Source organism: Ursus americanus, chromosome 27 (genome assembly GCF_024610735.1).
Source record: "Ursus americanus isolate L20-20 chromosome 27, mUrsAme1.1.p, whole genome shotgun sequence".
Classification (NCBI taxonomy): domain Eukaryota; kingdom Metazoa; phylum Chordata; class Mammalia; order Carnivora; family Ursidae; genus Ursus; species Ursus americanus.
Window position 1 is genome coordinate 18,956,766 of NC_142153.1, and position 22,683 is coordinate 18,979,448.

Genomic DNA, 22,683 nt, shown 5'->3' on the forward strand with positions numbered 1-22,683 from the left:
ACACGAGACAAAAATCAATAGAACCGCAAGGAGGCAACGCTGAATTCATTATGGCAGTTGGAGACATCAACCCCCTTCTATTGGAAATGGACCGATCTGGCAGGTGGAGAATCAGCAGACATACTTGAACTAAACACCATCCACCAACGGAATATAATTGACATCTATGCCCTACCATACCCAACACCAGCAGAATACACTCCTCAAGTTCACGTGCAACATTCATCAAGATAGACTATACTCTGGCCATGAAACACACCTTCACAATTTTAAAAAAATAGAAATCATAGACTTACTCTCAGACCACATGGAATCAAACTAGAAATCAAGAACAGAAAGGTGACTGGAAAATCTCCAAATATGTGCAGCTTAAACATCACACTCCTAGTAACACATCAGTCAAAGAAAAACCTCAAGAGAAATGTAAAAATATTTGAACTACACGAAAATGAAAATGCAACTTATCAAAACTTGTGGGATACAGAGAAAGCGGTGCTTAGAAGTAAATTTTTAAAAGATTTTATTTATTTATTTATTTGAGAGAGAGAGAGAGAGAGAGAGAGAGCATAAGCAGGGGGAGGGGCAAAGGGAGAGGGACAAGCAGACTCCCCACTGAGTGTGGAGCCCAGCACAAGGCTCTATCCCAGGGCCCTGAGATCATGACCTGAGCCAAAACCAAGAATCGGACGCTTAACCATCTGAGCCAGTCAGGTGCTCCTTAGAGGTAAATTTAGAGCATAGAATGCATATATTCGAAAAGAAGAAAGATCTAAAATCAATAACATAAGTCTCCACTTTAGGAAACTACAAAAAGAAGAGCAAATTAAATCCATAATAAGCAGAAGCAAAGAAATGATAAAAATGAGAGCAGAAATCGATGAACTTGAAAACAAGAAATCAATAGAGAAAAATCAATGGAACCAAAACTGCTTCTTTGAAAAAATCAGTAAAATCAATAAGCCGGTAGCTAGGCTAAGATAAACAGAGACAGAATACACAATTTGTCAGAAATGAGAAAGAGGACAACACCACAGATCCCATGGACATTAAAAGGATAATAAAGGAATATTATGGACATAATCATTGTGCTCTCAGTATTAATAACTCTCTGTCATTTCTAATTAAGCATCGACCATGCCTCTGGTGATGTTTTGCCTTTTACATGAATTATCTCAAAACTTCTCAAACACACTACAGAAACTGGAATTCTCCTCATATTATAAATGAGAAAAGAAAGTTAATAAGGTTCAGAAACAGTGCTAATGTCACACGTCTAACAAGTCAGCCCTGCTCCAACTGGTTGTCCAAACCCATTTCTTTCCATTATACCATACAGTTTCTCAAGCAATTTGGGGATATATAGTTTGGTTATGGCGTGGCTCTCCCTGCCAAAAACAGGCCACCATTACTTCTACAAAGAATGGAAAGATATACAAGTAGACGGCTATTTGTGCGTGACGAGAGAAGTTCTTTCTGTCAGTCCGAGTATTTCAGAATAGTCTGGCTAATATGAAACAACTTTCAGCTTCTTTCTTCCAAGAAATAACGTGATATAAAGCACGATGGGTGTTACAAAGTGGGTATATAATTCCTCTGACTCATGACAGAAATGCACCAAGCAACTGAGGAGGACGAGGGGACAACAAAACTGTTGGCTAGTAAATAAGGGAGAGGAGTGATGAATATAGGCAACAAGGAGGAAAAAAAAGTTTAGCTGACCTTAACTAAAATGAAAAGAAATAACCCAGTTCATATTTAAGCTGAGCAAATCTCTCCCATGTGCCAAAACTCACCATGTCCTGCATCACCGCTGCTGTTACCAGCCGCCATTTTGTAAAGTGACTGCCAACATCACCCGCCCGTGCGAGCGGCACGGTGTCCCGCAGCCCAAAGTCAATATGAAGACGGAGCACTGGCCGAGGGGGTCACAGTGAGAGGAGGAGCAAAAGCAGAAGTAAGTGGTTGCCACGAGTAGCAAAAATGCTCGTTTCACCTCCATGCTTTCAGTGCCTCTCCATACACAGTGACCCAAACCAGAGAATATTTCGAAAACTGAATCTAGAGGTTGAAGATAGGGTCACTTGGGAAATGAGAGCGTGAGCATTTGCCTTCTCTTCAAACTGCGGGTGACTGAGCTCGCAAGCTTACACCCTGCTTGATGTCGTGTATGGAAGTAAAAACTAGAGTTGAGCTGCCTTGAGAATAAAGAGAAGATGCACCACTCTAGCCAGTCAGATGTCCAGGTCTGGAAAACCAGGAGCTTTACAGTCGCTGACCAGAGGGGAATCCAATGGGGCTGTTTTAACATGCGCAAGCGGCAGACAGCTGGGGCAAGTAGCCCCGAAGCCCCCCTCGGTCTCCAGAGTTGCACAGTTTCATGACCGCGTGTGCAATTCCCCCTGCCCCGGGAATGTGCATTCAGGGTCTGCGTGCTGCTGAGTGGAGACCGTGGAGAAAGGATCTGTCTCACCCCTCCTGGATCCAAGCTTTTGTTCAGCATCAGCTCAGTCATAAGAATCTCATTCTAAGCAGAGGCCGCTGGTTCTGACACTTTCAGACATCACCAGATGCTATATTAGTCCAACAACAAAGTGCTCCTGAAAGACCAAATTGTGCCCATGTGGCCGAAAGAATACCCTAATTGCATAATGCCTGTGAAAGAATCATCAAAATTCACATGTCCAATTACGAACAGTTTTCCAATTTCGACATGAGACATTCTTGGAAACTGTCACAAGGCAGATGTCTTCAAGAGGATTTTATTTTCCCCAAGGCGTAATGTTATAATTGGATATTCTGTTACCAAAGACCAAAGCATGAAATAAATCATAGGCATACATAAGCAACAACAGGATATAAAACCAAAGATACAGCTATAAATTCTCATGATAGAACTTAGAGATTTTATATTAAGTCAAAAACATTAGCGGTGGGAGCTACCTAAGAGACCATCCCCAAGCTGTTCCCAAGACCCCCACCCCCACCCCGAAGACAAGCTACATCGTTACTTCTTAGGAAGTTTGGTAAAGAACACAGATTCCTGGACCTCATTTCCAGAGATGTTGATTTGGTCTAGAATAAGAAACAAAATGCTGTATTTTTCTTTTAACGTATCCAGGTGATTCAAAAAACTCATTAGGGGGAGTGGGGGCGGGGAGGGGGTAGAGCGCAGAATGACTCCTATAAAATGGGTGTTTTTCTGCAGATTTTCTGACTAAATGCCAACGGCTTCATCAGTAAACAAATGTCAATGTTTTAGGCAGTGAGTTATACGACTATGGGTTGCACACGGCTCTTTGTGTGCAACTAAAAATATGTAGTTACCACTGATCTGGGATAGCAAATTTAGATGTCTCTACTCAGGAAAGTAAAATATGCACATGTCAATAACCTTGAGAATTAAATATTTATGTGCCCGGAGAAGCAAAATATTTAGTGATCAATAATTTATGACATATAGTTTTTACCCATCAGGAAGGAAATGAATAGCTACATTTACGCTGTTTATGCATCACGGTCGTGGGAAGTTGATAACGTGAGGTTGAACTAAGTGTCTGAAAGGCCACGGAGTTAAATGAATAAGCACAGTTAAATTCCCTCTTTGGACACCCGCGTATATAAAAATAGACACCGCTAAGACATCGAGACATCCATTCCATCTTCAAATCACATCTCAAATCTATCCATTTCTTTCTCCACTACCTCCCACCCTAATCCAGAGTTTCACTTCTTTAATGGAAACTGTGCCTTGCTTCCACCTTCATGGTACAATCTATTCTCCATGGAGAAGCCATCAGAGATCTTTTTAAAATATTAATCAGGGGGCGCCTGGGTGGCGCAGCCGTTAGGCGTCTGCCTTCGGCTCAGGGCGTGATCCCCGGCGTTGTGGGATCGAGCCCCACATCAGGCTCTTCCACTATGAGCCTGCTTCTTCCTCTCCCACTCCCCCTGCTTGTGTTCCCTCTCTCGCTGGCTGTCTCTGTCAAATAAATAAAATCTTTAAAAAAATAAAATAAAATAAAATATTAATCAGAACAGAACGAAACCCAAATCAGATCATAGCAACTATGCTTAAAGCCTTCTGATATTTTCCCATTGCACTTAGACTGTATCCAGACCTCTCACCCTGTCTACTGGAGCCCTTTATCACAGGCGTCTGTCTGCCCTTCAAATCTCATCTTCTATGCTCTCCCTTCGCACCCCTGGTGCTCCTGCCACAATAACCTTCTTTCTGACCCTCCCTCCCATCAACTCCTTCCCGCTCTCCTATGCATCAGCTGCTCCCTCGATCTGAAATTAATTCCCTCCACTTTGTACACAGGTTTGTCTCCTCCCATCTTTCAAGTCTCAGACTCAAATGTTATGTCCTCACAGAGGTCTCCCCAGTTACTCTGTCTAAAGCCAAAATGCTCATCCTTAGCTGGTAACACCCTATTTACATACTTCATAAGCTCCACAGGGCAGAGCCTGCTGTGTTTCCTGCTATACCCCCAGCACCCAGCCCAGGAATATGCATATAATAAATGTTTCTGAGATGGGGCGCCTGGGTGGCTCAGGTGGTTAAGTGACTGCCTTCAGCTCAGGACAGGATCCCAGGGTCTTAGGATCAGCCCTGCATTAGGCTCCTTGCTCAGCAGGGAGTCTGCTTCTCCCTCTGCCCCTCCCCCTGCTCGTGTTCTCTCTCTCTCTTGCTCCCGCTCTCTCTCAAATAAATAAAAATAAAATCTTAAAAAAAAAATTTAAAAAATAAATGTTTCTTAGATGCCAGTTGTATAAATAAATGAGGAGCAGAACCTGACAGCAGCAGGGCATACAACTCGAGACATTCTCAAATCCTCCCAAACCACAAATACGGTAGCAGACAACGTCCTCAGAACATGGAACCAGGCGGACTATTTCACGCAGATCCAAACTGTAAAGGAGTCCAATGCTCTACCCTTTGATCTACTTAGATCGCTCTCATCTGCCCAATAACCACTGTTTCTTAAAACACTGCTTCTGCCTCCACTTTCATTATCAGCACGAGCAGTCTGCTTCCTTCGGAGAGGTTACTTTTTCACGAATACAGAGTTTTTAATATTTCAAGACCTCTCCCGCATCTGCGCCATGAACATAACACGAAGCCAGCGAGAGAGGGACGCTGGCGGCCCTTGTCCAGCAGGTCCGGGACGCTCCCGAGCACCGCCTCTCTCAAAGGCCAGGAAGCTCACTCTGCGCCCTAGAACGATCTAGATGGGGTGGACCAAAACGTGAACATAAAATCAGTGAAAACAAAGGGTCTGCGTACTCTCTTCAGTTGAAGTGTTGTCTTGTTTTTTAATTTTGTTTTTAAGATTTTATTTATTTATTTGACAGAGAGAGACAGCCAGTGAGAGAGGGAACACAAGCAGGGGGAGTGGGAGAGGGAGAAGCAGGCTCCTAGCGGAGCAGGGAGCCCGATGCTGGGCTCGATCCCAGGACTCTGGGATCATGACCCAAGCCAAAGGCAGACACTTAACGACTGAGCCACCCAGGCACCCCGTGTTTTTCAATTTTTAAGGGCAAAGAGAACACATCGATGAAAGCTGCATGGTCTTACTTGGGGTGCCTGTGAGCACCGTGGTTGTCTGCTCTGCAGACGGGAGCTGCCAGCTCGTCCCGGAGGGTTTCCCGGTGTCGGAGATTCTGCCCAGAACTGGATCGGGGCCAACCCAACCATCGGCCCAAGTTGCTGAAGCCACAGTCATGCAATGTGTCCACGCCTCCTCCTGCCAACCAGAGGGAAAGTGCTGGGCTCTGACCCTGCTTACTTCTCTGCTTCCTTCCAGATCTATAACATTAGCCTGAGGAATGCTTTCAGGTTTTCAGCCCTTTTGTTCTTCCTTTAATCTTTATATAACCACGTGCTACCAAAAGAACAGAGACGGTTAAAAAAAGAAGAAGGAGGCTAGGTCAGAAACCAAGCCAAGAGGATTCCCCTCCTGCCTGAACAACCCTCAGAACTAAACATTATGAGGCTCACTAAAGCCTTTGTCCTTACACGAAACAACATCTAGAAAATTCAGTTGATTTATCTGTTTATGTGGAGAGACTGAAAATCAAGTAATATTCATATGTAATGTTTTCATGGAAGGAAATGAATACCTTAGCTAGAAGAAATACTGATGTTTTTACATGATCAACACTCTTCCCAAAGGTATCCCGATAAAGCAAAAAAGTCTAGGAATTGCATAATTTATTAATAACTGTTCTTACTGTCCTTGCACTTAACTATCTCCTGAGACAAAATATCTTTGTTAGTTAACTTTCTATTTATACCAAATTAATACCTGCATATAGCTTTAAAAGTGAGATAGGCCTTTTATCAGGCCATTAACACCAGGTAGCGGTGTCCTGCCCTACCCTTTTACCCCCTTTCCACATGCGGGAAGTCACCGCTCCCAATTCTTTCAGGTGTCTCTTCTCTACTCACACTTCAAAAACATCCAAATAACATGCTTAACATGCTATTTCTTGATTTTTCACTTTTAGATAATACCTACTGTCTTCCCGCGATGGAAGACGTAGATTGAACTTGCGTAGATCACCCCCACATATTTGTCTTCCCTCCTCATTCATTTTTTTTTTAAGTTTTTATTCAAATTCCGGCTAGTTAGCATACAGCGTTATGTTAGTTTCAGGTGTGCAGTAAAGTGATTCAATACTTCCATACGTCACCCGGTGCTCATCACGACAAGTGCACTCCTTCAACCTGGTCACGTACCTAACCCGTCCCCTCACGCACCTCCCTCTGACTCCTCATCCATTTTTGATTAAGTAGATATCCAGGGCTTTCGTGATTACAGGTATAAATATTATTTACTGCTGAGCCAAACCAGTGTGTTATCGTTACGTTTTCTCTCTTGAAATTTGTTTTCTTTTGTTTGTGAATGTCTGGCCAACTCTTCCCACACCTTCCAAAAGCCCTGTAAAATGCCTCTTAGCCCAATCTGACAACTTCCCTGGCAGACTACAAGTCTCAGCACAAGAGACTCTGAGTATGTTGGAAGTAGAGCCCAGGGAGTGAGGGTTTTGCTTGTTTGCTCACCCAGGACCTCAGGGTGAGCTGGGTTCAGAAACCGCTCATCTACAGAAGAAGTAAGGTCATAAACTCTCAAGTTTTAAGAGAATTTGGGTTTGGTTCTCCACCATGCCAGCACGACTTGAAGAAACGTTCTAGAGACGCAAACAAAGCTGACAGGCGTGGGAAGAATGACCCGTACCTTCTATTACATGAACGCTCAAAACAAAACTGTCCCAACTCCCCTTGAAAAAGCCCAAGTGGGAGCGGAGACTTGCCTCTTTCACTTTCCAGCCAATGACCTTGACACCTGAACACTGGGCATTAGTAACACTGAGTGCCTCTGTTCTCATGACGGCTACTCCCTTGCTGTTGACCCTGGCTGCCGGGTCTTACCTAGTTAAAGTCAGAATCAATCATACCCGAGTGACATGATAGAAGTTACAACACAACCGTGCCCCACGTGACCACGCGGACTAGCTGCCGTGCGGGACCAGGCGTGGGACATCCGCGCAGTGTGTCCAGACCTGCAGGCAGCCAGAGTGAATGTTCTTCTTCCCGATTACAAAGTTAGGAAGTAACATGGTATTAAGAAATAGCTAAAACAGCTGAAAGTGATTGCTTCAAGGGACTAGGAAATGAGGACAGATTCTGCTGTTTCTTTGAAATAAGCCTTGCAGCAGAAAGTTTAATTCGGAAAAAAAAAATTGATAAAACATAATTTAAATAAAACAGCGTGTTAATCATAGGGTCTAATGAACACATTCATAAAGAATACCAGGCACAGCGTGGGTAAGTTATATAAAATCTCAAGACGCAGTGAAGATAAAAATACCAACGTTCTCTGGGGCTCCTGGGTGGCTCAGTTGGTTGAGCAGGACTCCTGGATTCGGCTCAAGTGCTGATCTCAGGCAACCGGAGACTGAGCCCCACCACTGGGCTCTGCCCTCCTGGGGAGTCTGCCGAGGATTCTCTCCCCCTGCCCCTCCCCACCTTCCTATGCGCACATGCGCTCTCTCTCCAAAATAAATGGATAAATCTTAAAATTAAAAATACCAACATTCTCATTTCCTCCCCCATCTCGACATGAGGAGACCAGGCCAGTTTCACTTATTCATTCAACAATGCTCCCTGAAGCCTACCAGGGGCCAGGCACTGTTCTAGGCTGTGGGATGACAGCAGCAAACAAAACAAAGCTCCTGGTCTTCCTGTACTTAGATTCCAACATGGGGAGACAGCTGATAACTGGCCCCGGATGAGTAAGTAAACTTCGGGAGTGATGGGTGCCATGAAGAGAAAATAAAGCCGGGCCAGGGTTTATGGCACCAGAGAGTGGCGTGGGAAGGGAGCCTGCTTCAGAAAGAAGGTGAGGAAGGAGGCCCGTCTGAGGAAGCATCACTCACAGACCCCAGACTGGTGGGAAGGAACCAGCCAGGGGACCGCATCCCAGGGAGCCTGTCGTGGGGCTCGATCTCACAACCCTGAGATCAAGAACAAGTAACAGGCTCAGAGGCCGGCAAGGCTTCCCCCATGCGTGAGGAGGGGCTGCGAGCAGCTCAGGGTAGAGAGACAAGAGCATGGTGAGCCTGGAACCCAGCAGGGCAGAGCCTGCAGTCTCAGAGGCCACAGGAAGGACCTGGAATTCTAGAGGAGACATCTCTGGGGGTCTTTACCCTCTGTAAAGTACCACACAAATAATTATGTAAGTAAAAATAAAATGTCTGTTTAAAATAAGAGGTTTGAGGCGCCTGGGTGACTCAGTCGGTTAAGCGACTGACTCTTGGTTTTTGGCTCGGGTCTTGATCTCAGGGTTGTGAGATCGAGCCCCACGACAGGCTCTGCGTTCAGCAGGGTGTCTGCTTGAGATTTTCTCTCTCCCTCTCTTTCTGACTCGCCCCCTGCTTGCACATGCACGCACACACTCTCTCAAATAAAATCTTTAAAAAATAAATAAATAAGAGTTTTGATAACAGCAAAGACATATGTAGACAGGTAGATATAAACACATATACATACATATACACATATCATATATCATATACAATCTATCACCTAGTTATGACGAGCTTCTCTTCATGTTCAACTTCATTACAGGCCACACAGTCCAATTAAGGCCATTTCTTTCCCACCTCCCAAATAAGTCTTAATCTGGCATGCTATTAAGAACAATTACCTACTAATTCAATGCATGGGGCCCAAGAGAAGATCAACCTCTGGAGACAAAAATTACTAAGAACTAACACGTAATGGACGAGATCAGCAGAAATCTCTACCCCCGAGCACGGCTCAGGGAGGTGTCACTCAGGAAGGCCATCTAAGGAAATCAAGGCTGTTAGCACATCAGCTGTGATATAATCATGGGAAACCAAACTTGTGTGTTTTCTGTGCTTTTCCGGGGCGTGGCAAGGGGCCTGGCAAACGGGGCCGCTCTGCAGAAACCCTGTATGACTTCAGGTCGGAATAGAACCGACAGGACACATACCAAGATGTGGAGTAATTGTGAGACAGAACCCATACTTGCCCCCACTCACCGAATTTATGCATGGAATGAAGGAGAACCCATTTTATGATTCTTGGATTCCACAACAAGGTCAAGGATGCAGAAAGGGATGAGAGAGAAGAGCGTGTGGGGACGCTACTGAAGCATTTCTATGGCGGGCACTCGTGCCCTGCTCCGAACCCCCTGTTTCCAGGGGGCTGCCTAGAAAACTTCTGAAATATGTAATATGTTCTTGCAACTTAGAGACAGAGGGCAAGTGCCCACCTTACGCCTGAGGAGGCGCCCGAGGACCGTGGGCCAGGGTTGGGCTCCCCTAATCCCTCTGGCTAGGAAAATCCAGACCGTGAGGGGACGTGACCTGCCCATGATCTCAAAGCCAGTCAAGGTAAGAGGTGGGTGATACTTCCCTTGACACATGTGGGGAGCCAGCAGGCAGCTTCAGGGCCTCCTACGAGAGCCCTACAAGGAACAAAGAGACCTCAGCAGAGAGAGGCTGGATGCGTTCTGCAGGATGCCAGGAGCTGGGAAGCCGTCTGACTACGCAGCTTCCTGAGAAGGGAAACTGTGAAAGTCCAACGGCCAAACTCCAAACGCCATGAAAATGCCCCAGAATAGAAAAAGCACCCTTCATCCTCTGCCCGACCCACTCAAGGACACCGGCTCGAACCATCTGCCTGGTTCAGAAGATATGAAGCCGCACAGCCAAGTAAGAAATGCCCTAGCTCCTTAATTCCCCTCCCTCTCCTCACTGCACCTCCAGCAGGCTCCAAAAGGCAGCTGGTGACGGAGGGAGAGGGAGGAAGCAGAGGGTAGACAGCAGGAAGAGCACAAGTGCCTTTCCCAGGGCAGCGGGCTTGCGGCATGAAAAGAGGTCCAAGCTGGTGAACACAACAAATGTTACCCTAGGAGCGTTCCGAGTCCAGATGGGACTCTACTTGGGACTGAACATGCCACTTTCTAAGTTTGAAACTGAACTCGCGACGTGCAGTTAAAGTGCAGGTACAGTGACCATAAAATCGTCCATTGCCTATGAGTGAGCACAAAGGCTGGAGATCTGCCAGAGTTTCCATTTAGGGGACGGTCAAAATTAACCCCCTGAATAGGGTTTTAAAGGGCAGAGAGAAACACGTGAGTTGATCTCCTTCCATAAGTCATGCTTCGTCATCGTCAGGCTTTGAATGAATGAATGAATGAATGAACGAACGAACGAAATGTCTGAAGGGGAATGAGTAAACAAAAGAGTAAACCTTTGCATGAAACCTGGAAGACGGAGAGATGGCTGGTATCAGAGTTCTCTGATGAGCGAGCCTTTCCAAAGGAGAAAGATGCTGGATCTGGTGTACAGGCTCACAGCCCCTGGTGTAGACAGTGCGGTAAAATATGAATAGAATATCAGTTGTAGAATCAGATAATCCGGTTTGGGCACATGATCAGACACTTTGCATCTGTGTGACCTTGGGCAGCTCACTTACATTCTCTGAGCCTGTTTCCCATCGTGATAATAATAGCCAGGCAACTACACAGTGTTATGGTGGTTTTAAATAAGAGAATACACGGAGAGTATCTCTTTGGTGCCTGGCAGAGTGGGCACTGATAACGGCAATGACCGTTAGTACACTCTGTTAGGGACTTAGGAAGCCAACAAGGGCTCTCCCTTGTCCCTCAAGACCATTAAAATGTTTCCTGTAATTCTAAGCTCGCCAGGGGCGCCTGGGTGGCTCAGTCGTTAAGCATTTGCCTTCAGCTCAGGGCGTGATCCCGGGGTCCTGGGATCGAGCCCCACATCAGGCTCCTATGCTGGGAGCCTGCTTCTTCCTCTCCCACTCCCCCTGCCTGTGTTCCCTCTCTCACTGGCTGTCTCTCTGTCAAATAAATAAATAAAATCTTTAAAAAAAAAAATTCTAAGCTCACCAAGCAACCTTATGATTCTCATTCCATTTTTCTGGCTAACTTGATCATTGGGTGGAGATACCCCGAATAATGAACAGCAGTACTCCTGTGACCATGAAGATAACACACGAATAAATCGGCTTTTTGGTATAAGCATGAGTCTCCTCTTTGGATCACTATTCGTTATAGCCTGAAGAACACTTGGTGAACTGACGAAAATAACTAGACACTGAGGGATGAGGATTGCACCAAAGGACTGACTCAAACGCCCTAGCCGCAGAGCGGCTCCCCCCCCCCATCCCTCTCTTTTTAATTATACGTGATCACACTAAGACACCCAGAAATCGCAAAGTGTCCCTTGAAACAAAGAAAGTGTCTACTATGTTTGCGTGAACATGTCAGGCACAGAATGAGCCAGAATGTTGACTTCTGTTGCTTTGCTCATGATACTTCCCTGTCTGGGGCGAGCTACACTCTCCTCTGCTAAAGACCTTCCTTGTAACTCCGGTTCTTGAAGAAGTCTTCCAGAATAATCCGACCCATTTCTGATGATTCCTTTACTTTAAGTCTTCTCCAAGGTTGGAAATATAACTTGGCCTCTATTATCTCACGCTTGCCCATGAGGAGAAAGTTCTGGTTTCTACCACCCACACAGGTAACCGAAGACAAGCCTTTTCACGCCGTGCTTTACTTTCCTCTTCATCAAAAAGAGACAGAATTCCCACCTACGAGGCTGTTTTGAGAAGGCGATGAGATCACATCCAAGGAAAGTGTAGGGGGAACAAGGAGCCTGCCCCAACGGGAAGGTACTGGAGTTCCCAGCAAGCAGTCAGCACTCAGTCCCGGAGAGCTGGGCTGTAGCCGTCCTTGGAGGATGGCCAACCTGATGTCCTTCCTCTTCCTAACCTCCAGACTTCATCAAGGGGTGCCCATCCCCACATTCCTAAGGAAGTAAAATATTTCAGGAGCTTCCTTGTTTTCGTAATCTCCACGTGCCTCCGTTTACTAAAACTTCTATTTAGAAGCTCACCTAAAACAGAAGCAGTTCCCTGCTCTGACTAAGCCCATTCTTGCCAAGGATTGACCTCAACCCCTACTTCTGGAGAGACATCTTTCAAAAGAACTGTCTAAAAACCCAGAGTTGTGTTTGAAATCACTACAGTGACAGTTTCGAAGACTCCCATAACTGTTGAACTTTGGGTTTAAAAAAAACACTTTATTCACTTGTGACTGCTTTATTTTGGTTTCGGAGATTTGTTAATGGAGCTGAAACCTTGCATTCCTCAAACGGCTCAAACCAGACACAGGACTCACTGTGTTCGTATTAGGTAAACGACTCATATCCAGGAAGAAGAGAAAGAAAGTAGGCTACAAAGGAAACAAGCAAACTCAAAAATATTCTGGTTTACGACAGCTTCGAGGTTACATAATCCTCCGAGTTTCCATTTCACTGAATTAGGTCAGCGTTTGACACCTGCACCATTTTCCCTGCCTTCTCTTTTTCAGTCTCGCTGCAGCACAGTCCCACGTGCGGCTGTGAGGGACCTACCTCATTCGGATCTGTGGAGCCCTCAGACAGAAACGTGTGGTGTCTTCGTTCCATTTTGCTCAACAGACCTTCTGACTGAACTGAATCTCTAATTCAGCCGGTTAAAAACCATACATCTTAAGCAATTCCAAAATCCAAATATCCAGATTTAATTATACTCATGAGTGTACATTCAAATACGGTACAGGCAAAAGGAGCGATGGGTGCATCAGTGTGAGGGCACGCTGGCTCTCAGTCCCACTCTGCTGCTAACCCCAGTGTAATCCTGGCACGTCCTCACCTTCCAGAGCCTCAGTCTTATCACCTTGAGGAAGAGAAGGTTAGACTCTCGCATCATTTTGAGGTCTCTACGAAGATTTCCTACCATGGATAAGTCGCTAGATATAAGGGGTAGAGGAGGAAGAAAGATGAACTGACGTTGTCCTGTCATCTAGAACATTCCACTCCATGAAGGAAGAGAGGATCATACAATTCAAAACCAAATGCCTTAGGTCTCTTATTTATCTTCTTTATTCCTCAGGATTGGCATTGTGCCTGGCACACAGTAGAGGCTGCGTCTGATGGGAGGGAATGTGGAATGGTTCACAGGTGTTATATCTGAGCCGGCTTTTAAAAGGCCATTCAACTCTCAGGGGCTCCCTGATACCATTCTCCAATGTGATGCAAAATCTTAAGCCAACATTCAAGGTTCTCCACGTTCTGGTCCCAATATATCATTCGATCTCCATCTCTCTCTTACCCAGAACTATGCTATAGCCTTGCCGTACCTCAGATATTACCCATAATTTTCTACTTCTTTGCTCACATTCACGCCGTCCCTCATCCCGAAACATCCTCCAATCTCAACACAATCCAATTCCATTATCTCTCAACATTTCAAATTTCTCCTGTTTTATGAAGGCGGTCTTACAAAGCCTTTCCGGACTCCTCCAATCATATGTTCTCTCTCCCTTCTTTGAAATTCCACAAGATTTATGGACATTGCTCTTATGCAATATATGCCATTTAGAACTGCATTACGGTCGGGTAATGTCTTTGTCTCAAGATTAATAATCTGTGACGTTAGACACTATATTATTCATCCATGTTGCCACACAAATGCTGGGTGTTCAGTAGAGTCTATGACGGGACAAATATAGAAAGGACAATCTAGGACTCAGACGCTGAATAAACAGTGGCAATAGATTAGGACATTTGTGGCTGCTGCCTAAAATGGCGACTACTGCAGCCTGAATTTTGAACCTAGGGTTTAGTTGATAGAATCACAGCGGTTAAGTTTAGAAGACAGGTTGGATTCAGATGACAGAGCCTCAAATACCAGGGTAATAAAAATGGCATATATTTAGCCCTCAGGGAGGGGCACTGATGGTTTCAGGAGCTGGAGAGTAACAAAACCTGAGATAGCATTCCAGCTGATGCATCCATCTCCTGGGAATTTGGTTGGAGGTAAGTCCATCCCTGAGAGAAGAATCCAGTCTCAGTGTGCTAATAAAGGAAGTGCATGATCCCGTAGACCTGTGAGTCTGGAAAAGTCACTAAGCTAAATACTGCTGTGTAGGCTTCCTGGCAATCCGATATTTTCGTACCCACCTCAAGTAAAGGAAATAGGCCCACACCAAAGCATCATTACTAAATTCCCAAACCGGTGAAAAAGAGACTATTCTATATTTTTCCAGAGAAGGGAGAGGGGAACAGAACACAAAGGAGAGGGAATCAAAATAGCTTTGGATTCCCCAGCAATAAGACCAGAAGCTGGAAGACAGTGGGAAAATGTCTTTCAAATTCAGAAAGAAAAGCATCTCCAACCTAGAATTCTGTGCTGAGCCAAACCATGAATGAAGGTAAGGGTAAAATGAACACATTTTCACACATATAAAGGCTCTGAAAACTTAGCTTCAGAACACACCGAAACAAAAATATAAACCAAGAAAGAGAAAAATAAGGCATAAAAGAAACAGGAGGGGTGCCTGGGTGGCTCGGTCGGTTAAGCGTCCAACTCTTGATTTCAGCTCAGGTCACAGTCTCGGGGTCATGAGATTGAGCCCTGCATCGGGCTCCCTGCTCAGTGGGGAGTCTGCTTGGGATCCTCTCTCTCTCCTTCCTCAACCTTTCTCCCCATATTCTCTCTCTCTCTGTCCCCTCTCCCCCACCCCCCACATTCTCTCTCTCTAATAAATAAATCTTAAAAAAAAAAAAAAGAAGAAGAAGACGAAGCAGGGAATCCAATACAAGAGTAAGGCACAGGGAACCCCCAAAACAACAGGGAGCCAGCACAGCATCTGTGTACCCAGCAAAAAGGGCAAGCACTCAAGACTGGAGCAGGTCAGGAATCTCGGGGAGATAGGATGTGTTAACTTTCTGTCTTATCGCTCCAAATTGCTTTCTCTCTCACATGGTTTCCGAGGTCTATCGATTTGACCACTTTTCTCTTATTGGACATTTAGACGATTTTAAAAACCTTACTTAGGAAAAACAATGCTACTTATAAACCATCCGTGTGCATGTGTGAGATTTCGTGAAGCTTCATACCTAGCACTGGAATGATCTGGTATGAATTTATGTTGACTGAATATTGCCAGACCAGTATCCAAAGTGGTCATATCATGGTGGCAGCCTCTTAAACAAAACTTTTTTTTTTTTTTTTAAAGATTTTATTTATTTATTTGACAGAGATAGAGACAGCCAGCGAGAGAGGGAACACAAGCAGGGGGAGTGGGAGAGGAAGAAGCAGGCTCATAGCGGAGGAGCCTGATGTGGGGCTCGATCCTGTAACGCCGGGATCACGCCCTGAGCCGAAGGCAGACGCCCAACCGCTGTGCCACCCAGGCGCCCCAAAACTTTTTTGTTTTTAAGATTTAATTTATTTACTTGAGAGACAGAGTGAGAGAGAGCGAGCAACCACGAGCAAAGGGGCAGAAGGAGAGGGAGAAGCAGACTCTCTGCTGAGCAGGGAGCCTGACATGGGGCTTGATCCCCGGACTCCGGGATCATAACGGAGCCAAAGGCAGACGCCCAACCAACTGAGCCACCCAGGCACCCCTAAACAAAACTTTTTTTTAACATTTTTATTTATTTATTTGAGAGAGAGAGAGAGCAAGAAAGAGGAGTGGGGGGTGTGGAGAGAGAAAAGCAGGCTCCCCAATGAGCAGGGAGCTCAACATGGGGCTCAATCCCAGGACCCCGGGATCATGACCTGAGCCAAAGGCAGCTGCTTAACTGACTGAGCCACCCAGGTGCCCCTAAACAGAACTTTTTAACATGTTACACATGCACATAGATCTCCGGTATTTCCAAATAACATGCTTATATTTTACTTCTTGACTTTTTAGTTTTATACAGTATATATTGATTCTTACTATAGAAGACAAATATTTAATTCTCCCTCACCCCTGCCCACTCCACTCAATTTCTCATCCCCATAGCCTTCCCCAAAAGTTGTATCACTGTAGATAGATTAGTATTCAGTGTTGACATCATTTTGTCATCTCAGTGAGCCGTGGAATACACTTAGATGACCTCCCCCGTAGCCTGTTTGCCCTGGAGTAGCATCAGATACTGTCAAAGAAATGTCTCACTATTCGAACCAATAGCTACAGCAGCGATGTGATGGCCACGTCTCGCCTACGACAAGAGGAGACCAGACTCTCTTAGTGCTTTTAGGCAGAGACCCCAGCCCAATCTCTAAAGGAGGAGTGTGGAAGTCTCTCTCCCTCTCTCTCTCTCTCACACACACACACACACAAATACAGATACACACACATTCACAACACTCTGAAGCAGACTTGCTTTCATTGACTTCCTAACTGATAAACCTTGCCTATATTTGGTCAACTCTGTTCATCTGTACCCTCTTGCCCCTTCCACTCACCACCCAGGAGCTCTGTATTTCCTGCCACTGCTGGCAGCTTGCTAATTCTCCTCGCTGGGTCTGGCTGCCCTCAATCCCAGCAGGACACACAATCAGCCTCAGGAAGTGATGAAAATCAACTTCCTCTTGATACGGTTCAGCCGATGCTGAACAATATTTTTATTTTTATTGCTGATTAATCTGACTAATGAGATAAAGAACACTGTGCTTAGCTAATGTCCAATTAAACATTTGTTCAGGTCATCAAAATCTCCTGGCTATTATCGCAGGTGACATTCTGAATTGATGTCAGCAATAGAAGCAGTACCCAATTCCCCAAGTACCAAATTCAGTAAGCACAGTATCCAGCTGTGAAAAGGGGAGAGGAAACATCCCTTCTCTTCCATAATTACCGAGCGGCCAGCCAACCACCTTTATGTTGGTGAAGTTTGTTTATTTATTGTATCTGCTAAATGCTCAGGCCTTACACAGAGCAAGTGCAAAGGAAACCAGGCATGTCACAGTGTGTTCTCTTCCTTGGGAGGTGAGCAGTAAGTCAGCTCTGGAGTAGGATATCAGCAAGCAATGGGAGAAAGGCAAACGCCCCACTTACCATAGAAGAGGAATGCTTTGGTCATGGGATGATGTAGGAAGGTCCGGTTGATGGTGAAGAAACACACATCTGCCCCACACTGGCCAAGCCTTCCGGTCTCCCCGGTCAGCGGGGACCACCAGAGCATGATGGGGTAGCTTTCGGGTTCCAGGTGGGTCTTCCTATTCAAGGTCAGTGTTTCTTTCCCAGGGAGCGGATAGAGATGTGCAGGCTCTTCTTGCATTTTTGCCTGTCCATCTTGCAAACTGGAAGTTTTAAACTTCTTCCTTTCAAATTTTCCCAGTTCAACCACTACCTGAAAGAGAAGAGCAGTATTACAGAGTCACACCCTCTCACTACCTCTTTCACGTCTCCCATTCCTCTTGATGACGAAGCCTCGTTTTAGTTTTCTATCTCGGCTATCACAGATTACCACAAACACAGCAGCTGACAACAACACATTTATTGGGGCGCCCGGGTGGCTCACTCGGTTGAACATCCAATTCATTTCCACTCGGGTCGTGATCTCCAGGTCATGATCTTGGGGTCTTGGGAACGAGCCCCGCATCAGGCTCCACGCTCAGTGAGGAGTCTGTTTGAGATTCTCTCTCCCCTCTGCCCCTCCCCCGCTGTCTCTCTAAAATGGATAAATAAATTTTTTTTCTTTTTTTTTTTTCAAAGATTTTATTTATTTATTTGACAGACACAGCCAGTGTGAGAGGGAACACAAGCAGGGGGAGCGGGAGAGGAAGAAGCAGGCTCCCAGCGGAGAAGCCTGATGTGGGGCTCAATCCCAGGACTCTGGGATCACGCCCTGAGCCGAAGGCAGACGCTTAACGACTGCGCCACCCAGGCGCCCCTAAAATGGATAAATGAATTTTTAAAAAAAGAAGAAGAAGAAGAAAGAAACCAACACATTTATTGTGGCATAGTTCTGGAGGTGAGAAGTCTGACCTGGGTCTCACTAGGCTACAACAAGGTGTCAGCAGGACTACGTTCTCCGGAAGCTCTGAAGAATCCATTTTCTTGCTTTCCCTTCTTTTAGAGTCACCCACCAGTCTTGGCTCGCCGCCCCTTCTCCATTGTCAAACCGGCAATGTTGCCTCTCTCTGATGCTTATTCTGTTCACGTCTCTGTCTGACCACAGCCAGGGAAGACTCTTAGCTTTTAAGGACTCACGTGATGACACTGGGCCCACACTGGTAATTCTGGATAATCTCCTCATCTCGAAGTGTCTCACCTTAATCCCACCTGCAACGGCCCTTCTGCCATGTAAATTTACATCTCCACAAGTTCCAGAGATCAAGGTGCTGGCAAAATATCTACCAACAAGCATGCTAAATTCTCCTAAACACATGCCGGCTACATTTCTCCATTTCATAGGCATATAAGGTATCTGGAAATAGTTTTCTTTCTTAATGAAACCCGTGAGAGTCAGGGCCATCATCTGGCTCTTACTCGAGACTACATTCTAGGGAGAATTCGTTTTAAATTACTAACAGGTTTCTTTTTATTACAGTTAAAGGAGTCATAACACAGGTCTTATATTTCTAGTAATTTCTGTTGTGGCATCAAGTGAAGTCTACCATGAGTCCTGGGCTCCCTTCCATGTAAAACCACGTTTCCTTCCTTCTCTCAGGATGGTCTGGGTTGGGGCGCCTGGGTGGCACAGCGGTTAAGCATCTGCCTTCGGCTCAGGGCGTGATCCCGGCGTTATGAGATCGAGCCCCACATCAGGCTCCTCTGCTGGGAGACTGCTTCTTCCTCTCCCACTCCCCCTGCTTGTGTTCCCTCTCTCGCTGGCTGTCTCTATCTCTGTCGAATGAATAAATAAAATCTTAAAAAAAAAAAAAAAAAAAGGATGGTCTGGGTCAATGGACAGCGAGGCCATCGGTAACAGGAGTCTAGAGGGCAGGGTGGGCAGAGTGGACACAGGGCAGCCCCCCAAGTGCCGTCTTGTCATCAGACGTGAAGCTTTGATACTGACGTGGCATTACAGCAACAGGTGAGAGAAAGCAGTATCAAACAGGAGCTGGTCTGTTGCATACATCACTGAAACGTTAGCAGCCAGACGGCACCGAAGCAAGCCGTGGAAGGAAGGCACACCCTTACATACTAACTCCTCCCCCAGACATCTGCGTGGCCCCGGGTCCCACTCCCAGCAGCCACAGCGATGCCTCCTCTCTGTGCCTGCTACCCCAGTGTCGGAAAAGGCCACTGCCCCCTGACAGAGTCTGCGACTCCCCGGCGTGGGTCCATAATGTTCACTGGATTCTCTGAGGGATCCAAGGCCAAAAAATTATCCCAAACCCCTGGTGACGGCCAAGTAGTACTCCGAAAATAGTAGGAAATTACATTAGCTTTAAAAAAAATCATGGCTCCCCTACGACACCGAAGTCAGCATCACGACAGTGAAACAATCACTAAAAACTGAAGTCTAGCCCCGTCAACAGCTTTGTCAGCATGTTTATGATGAGAATGTGGCTACTTCCCAGGGGCTTGAAGGAATGGAGTTGACTTGTACCCACAAACTCTGGATCTTTTCACCCCACCCTTCCCCTGCAAATGTACAACCAACAACTTTAAAAAGAGGCTTTTAGAAAGCCATGGATAAAACTGCAGAGGCAAATTTTGCTCCACCTTTCAGATCAATGCTTACTATGTAGGGTATAAGCTCTTTCCAAATACTAGGGATTGGTTTAGGGAGAGATTTTTCCGCCAAACAGCTTTTAAAAAATATTTAGCCTCGGGGCGCTCGGGTGGCTCAGTCAGTTAAGCGTCTGCTTTCCGCTCAGGTCATGATCCCAGGGTGCTGGGATTGAGTCCCGTATCGGGCGCCCTGCTCAGTGAGGAGCCTGCATCTCCCTCTCCCTCTGCCCCTCCCCCTTGCTCATTCTCTCTCCCTCTCTCTCTCCCTCAAATATATAAATTTAAAAAATATCTCTCTCTCTTGCTCTCCCTCAAATATATAAATAAAAAACAATCTCAAAAGAAAAAGAAAAAAGAAAAGCTCTTAGCTTCGACACAGTCACTCCTCTTAACTGAAAAAAGTGCCAAAGTAATTGTCTAGTAAGATCAAAGCTCTCGTAACTTCCCACAGACAGTAGAGAACTCCAGTCCCTCCTGCACAAGCAGGTCCTGGACACCCACGAGACAGACGAGGAGGGAGTCAAGTATTTCCTCTGACCAGAATCCTGATGTGGCAGCAGAAGGTGGTAGAAGTCCAGCGCCAGCCTGTCTGCCGAAATGCTTTTATATGCGTTATCTCATTTGATCTTAATCAAGAGGAAAAAGCCCAGAGAATGCCTCTGTTTCCATCCACCCCACACCTGAACTGCTCATATCCACAAATAATCTTTAGAAGGCTTTTGGATTTCCAAACGGACAGCTGGTGCTTGAACGGGTCCAAAGTATATCTAAATTGTATCTATACTTTTTCTATTGCTATGTCATTCTTACTGTAATTTGAAATCAGTAATGAACTTCAGCATCACCGACTACATGAAATAGATGGGAAGTGGGAAGACTTAAAAAACGCTGCAGTTCGAACACCCACATTCAGGGGCACCTGGGTGGCTCAGTAGGTTAAGTGTCTGCCTTTGGCTCAGGTCATGATCCCAGGGTCCTGGGATCCAGTCCTGCATCGGGCTCCCTGCTCAGCAGGGAGTCTGCTTCTCCCTCTGTCTGCAGCTCCCTGTGCTTGTGCTCTCTCTGTCTCTCTCTCTGTCTGATGAACAAATAAAATCTTTAAAACAAAACAAAACAAAACACCCACATTCAGTCCTTGGTCAAACAGTATGTCAAGAATGACAAATGTATTTATGCGGATGCTTGTGCTCCGAAGAACGATCTTATTCCTAGAATACACACAGCTTCTTCAAGAATGCCATCTTTCAGAAGTCATCGTGACGGGGCTTTGAGAAAGCCATCTAAATTTGACCCAAAGTAGATGGAACTCTACTTTCTCTTCTTCTAGAACCAGGACCCTACAAGAGTCACAAATTGACCCCCTACTCACTGATTTTGTTTCTACCTGACATACCCACTCACTAAACATCAGTTTTATCTATTGACAAAAGAAGTATTTCCCTTGCCTTAGACAGAAACACCCCCCCTCAACCCGATCCTGAGAGATTAAGCAAAAAGTAAAGTACTTGGAGACAATAAGAGTGGGTTGAGGGTGGGAAGGGTGGAATGGCTCAGGAATCAACACTAAGCAACCCAAATTCTTGCTACCTGGAGGGTGACAAGCAGAAAGACGGTGGCTGTGACGCATAGGCAAGATGCCAAAAGCTTCCTCCTTTGAATCCACACCATGCTGCCCAGCCCCGGGTGACTGACAGAGGGCTAGCCTGGTTACCAGGTGTTCTCGAGTCGGCCCATAGCCCAAGACAACTTCACGTGGAGGTACCATCTGGGTGCCAATTTCTTGCACCGTCATTCCTGCTGGGACCTGGTCTCCATGAAGGACTGAGATCCGAGGTTCTGCGTGAGCCTGGCTTGGCATCAAGAGGGAACAGCATGCAGTCTTCTTAAGCTATCACCGGAGCAGCTGGACATTCTTCAAACCAGAAGGCATCAAAAAATTCTGTAATAAAAGAATCATGTTTTAGCCCTGGTGCAGAAGACTTAATAAATGTAGTCTTTCAGGGTTATCACATAGAAACCCAACACTTTAAAACTAAAAGGAGCTTTGAGATCCTAGATACCTCATTCCTAGATAAGGAAACCAAAATCAGAGGTAAAGTGACTTGGTCAAGGTCACACAGCCCATTAGAGGACTGTGACAGGTCTACAATTAGGTCCTGAGTCTAAAATTCTGTCTCTACTTAATATTCTCTGCCATCAGAAGATTGAATTGCCCAAGTCACTTACATGTAGTCATTTTCTCCTTAGGTTTCAAAGGAGTAGAAAAGCAGAATTGAAATTACCATGATTGGGGCACCTGAGAGGCTCAGCTGGTTAAGTGTCTGACTCTTGGTTTCGGCTCAGGTCATGGTCTAAGGGTTGTGAGACCGAGCCCTGGGGTGGGCTCCGCGCTGACTGCAGAGTTGGCTTAAGATTCTCTCTCCTCTTCTACCTCCCCCGTGCGTGTTCTCTCTCTCTCTCTAAAAATAAAAATGAAAAAAAAAATTACCAAGATTATCCACCCACTCCTGTAAAATTCAGGGAGAAAATAAATAAAAGTTCCAGGCATGGTTTGAAAATAGATCACGATCAACTGACCCACACTTTCCCTAAGGAAAATAACTTCAACGACAACATA

At 45.7% G+C, this 22,683-nt stretch overlaps 1 protein-coding gene across 4 annotated transcripts in view; it reads right to left on the reverse strand.

Annotated features, from left to right (window-relative positions):
* POFUT3 (protein O-fucosyltransferase 3) overlaps positions 1-22,683 on the reverse strand; it is a 469,410-nt gene that overhangs the window by 439,390 nt on the left and 7,337 nt on the right. For 2 of the 4 annotated variants that reach the window (XR_015721965.1, XM_045779242.2), the window contains exons 2-4: positions 22,349-22,525; positions 21,654-22,005; positions 17,439-17,733 (exon numbers count right to left, since the gene is read on the reverse strand). Coding sequence is in view for 3 of the 4 variants with exons in the window: in XM_045779242.2 (XP_045635198.2) it covers positions 17,439-17,733; positions 21,654-21,734 (376 nt within the window). In the remaining variant the exon portion in view is untranslated. The remainder of the gene's footprint in view (positions 1-17,438; positions 17,734-21,653; positions 22,006-22,348; positions 22,526-22,683) is intronic. The other 2 variants (XM_045779240.2, XM_087856418.1) reach the window with 2 other exon arrangements.